The sequence below is a fragment of the Pinus tabuliformis genome, chromosome 2_1, assembly GCF_031772625.1.
Source record: "Pinus tabuliformis cultivar Carrire ecotype Pingquan chromosome 2_1, CPIR1, whole genome shotgun sequence".
Classification (NCBI taxonomy): domain Eukaryota; kingdom Viridiplantae; phylum Streptophyta; class Pinopsida; order Pinales; family Pinaceae; genus Pinus; species Pinus tabuliformis.
The window spans coordinates 142,349,853-142,352,343 of NC_142299.1; the positions used below are offsets into that span (position 1 = coordinate 142,349,853).

Consider the following 2,491-nt stretch of genomic DNA (forward strand, 5'->3'; position numbering starts at 1 on the left):
ACCTTCAGTTTTGAGAAGAATCTGTCTCATACAATAACTTACCTTACAGAGAGTGGAAGTGTAGGGGATTTAAAAGGGCATGATTTTGACGGTTAAATGTTGTTTCATCTGCGCCAAGAAAAGAAGGAACTCCAGAAAATTGAAGTGCAGGATATTAAAAAATGTATGCAGTGCATTCCTAACAACCAGTTTTTCAAATTCTGCCAGGCAATTTTTGCAAATGATTTCCAACTGGCAATGGGAAATTAGTTGTATTCTTTGATATATGTATGTCGAGCGGGTCATCTATGGGAAATTAGCTGTATTCTTTGACTGATTTCCAACTGGCAATGGGAAATTAGCTGTATTCTTTGACATTGGCAGGTGTATGATCCGCACATTTTATAAGGTAGTTCTCCATTTTAGCCAATATTGACTCTGAAGGTTTCACTACAGGGGGCAAGTCAATGTTGTTGCATTGTGAAACCATTCTACAATTATCATAAAACTCTGAAAGTCTGTCACAATGTTCATAAAATCGTTTACAAATATTGATTAGCCTTATAACTTTATATTTGGCCATGCCAGCCATAAAGGAATCTACCAGCTTGTGTATAAAATGGTTAATTGTCCCATAGATATTTCGGCTTTCCTTGACTAGCAAATCGAGGGCATACTGAATTAGTGGGTTCCCCACCACGTGGCTTCCCTGCGGTGTGCAATTTAAGAGGCAGCCCATGAGTTGTTGCAGAGATGGCAAGCTTAAGAAAATGTAATTCACATCCAAATCAGTTGTTCTCTGATGGAGACACTCAGACAGAATGTTGGTCTTGAAAATCCTGCTGCATCGCAGTCTCTGGTCGAGGTAAGCTGAGTATTTACGGACCCACAGAGAGCAATCGGATGCCAGGGGGCTGGAGCCATCGTGGAACTGTAGCGACGTGATGGCGAGTACTGTTGCATGAGAGGAGCGCTGCATCTCCTCTTCTTCAATAAAAATGGAATCTCTCATCAATCGATGAATGAGTGCCAGCGTCTTCACAGCGACCATCCAGTCTTTTGTTCGCCACAAACGTTCTTCAATCGCATGTTTCAGTCGTGATCGTGAGCGAGCAGAGTTTGTTGCAGACAAGGCAGCGAGGACATGTTTTTCGTTGGGAGGGCTGCAATTGTGTTGAGTAGCTTTCACAACTGCTACGTCAATGAAACCCAGAGGGTTGTTCAGCTTGGCGAACCCCATGGAAACAACGTCCTTAAGAACCCCAACAGCTTTCTTCCATTGCGAATCCATCTCCGGTGCTCTCAGCCACCTCCTTCCTGAACTTCTCGGAGCTGCATGAACTGGAAAATAACCCGCTTTGATTGCAGAATCGTTCGATGTTTGGTAACAAGTTTAAATACGCCATTATGATAGCTTTCTTATATCATTCCGAGAACCTTTGATTGAACTGGCCGCTAACAGAGCTTCGTCCAGGCGGGTTGCAGAGCTTCGTCCAGGCGGGTTGCAGAGTATTTTCGAACCGGAGTCGAATGCGTTTTGGCGCGAGGTCGTTTTCGTTTTGGGCCCGGGCTCGCGCATGGTGGGTCCCGCATGGTGTTGCCGGAAAGGCAAAGGTGGCTGCCGGAGTTACATGGATGCGCCCCATGACATACATAGATGGGCCAACCTACATTGGGCATTTAATACCCAATGTATGGTTGGTTAGCTCTTGCCCCGTTATTTTGCCCATTAAGTAACATATGTTCAGTCTGCAGGTCCTCTCCGCCGTTGAAATATGAAACCCTACCTAACACAATTAATTATAAGAAAATTGAAATATGAAAACCTACCTAACACAATTAATTAAAACGAAGTTTTTCGAGCACATGGTCCTTACAATTTTTTTTATGTATAGAAAACTTCCATCTACCTATCATATGGATTGGCCAAATTGAAAAATTCCATTTGTCCATCTCCAATTGCGGAGCTTCCATCTTCCGTGGGAATTTTCAACTTGCTTCGTTACCTGCAAAGATTCATTTTCAGAAAATGTTGCTTTACGCGATTTGAACTCGTGACCATTCAATGAGAAAGAGATCTCAGTGATTTAACATCTTATTTTATATATTTTTTTTAAATTAAAAAACCCTAAATCAGTGTGGGAACACATCATTCATGTGGTTTTTGAATGATGATGAAAGCCACGATTTATGTTAGTTGGGAAAATTTGTGGGAGCCTTACATTATCCCGGTTTCGAATGCTTAAAAATAAATAAATCATGATGTGTAACACGTGTAAGGCTTGATGTTCGAATTCACAAAAATGGAATTAGTCATTATATTCCAAAAGAATATAAAAGGGTTAAATATAAATTTATTTGGAATTAGTTATTATATTCCAAATGTATATAAAAGGGTTAAATATAAATTTATTTATCATATAAAATATGGGGTTGAAATTGTGTCATGCGAATATTTTTACTTTACACCATCTTTTCCTAAACTATATTTTAAGGTTTTTTTTGGTTTTTT

The 2,491-nt window shown here is 40.2% G+C and overlaps 1 protein-coding gene across 1 annotated transcript; it reads right to left on the reverse strand.

The window, feature by feature from the left end:
* Window positions 1-337: 337 nt before the first annotated feature.
* Window positions 338-1,270, reverse strand: LOC149199171 (putative clathrin assembly protein At5g57200). Its single transcript, XM_089400476.1, has one exon. The coding sequence runs from the start codon at window positions 1,268-1,270 to the stop codon at window positions 338-340; it is 933 nt and encodes a 310-aa protein (XP_089256602.1).
* Between the last annotated feature and the right edge of the window lie 1,221 nt (window positions 1,271-2,491).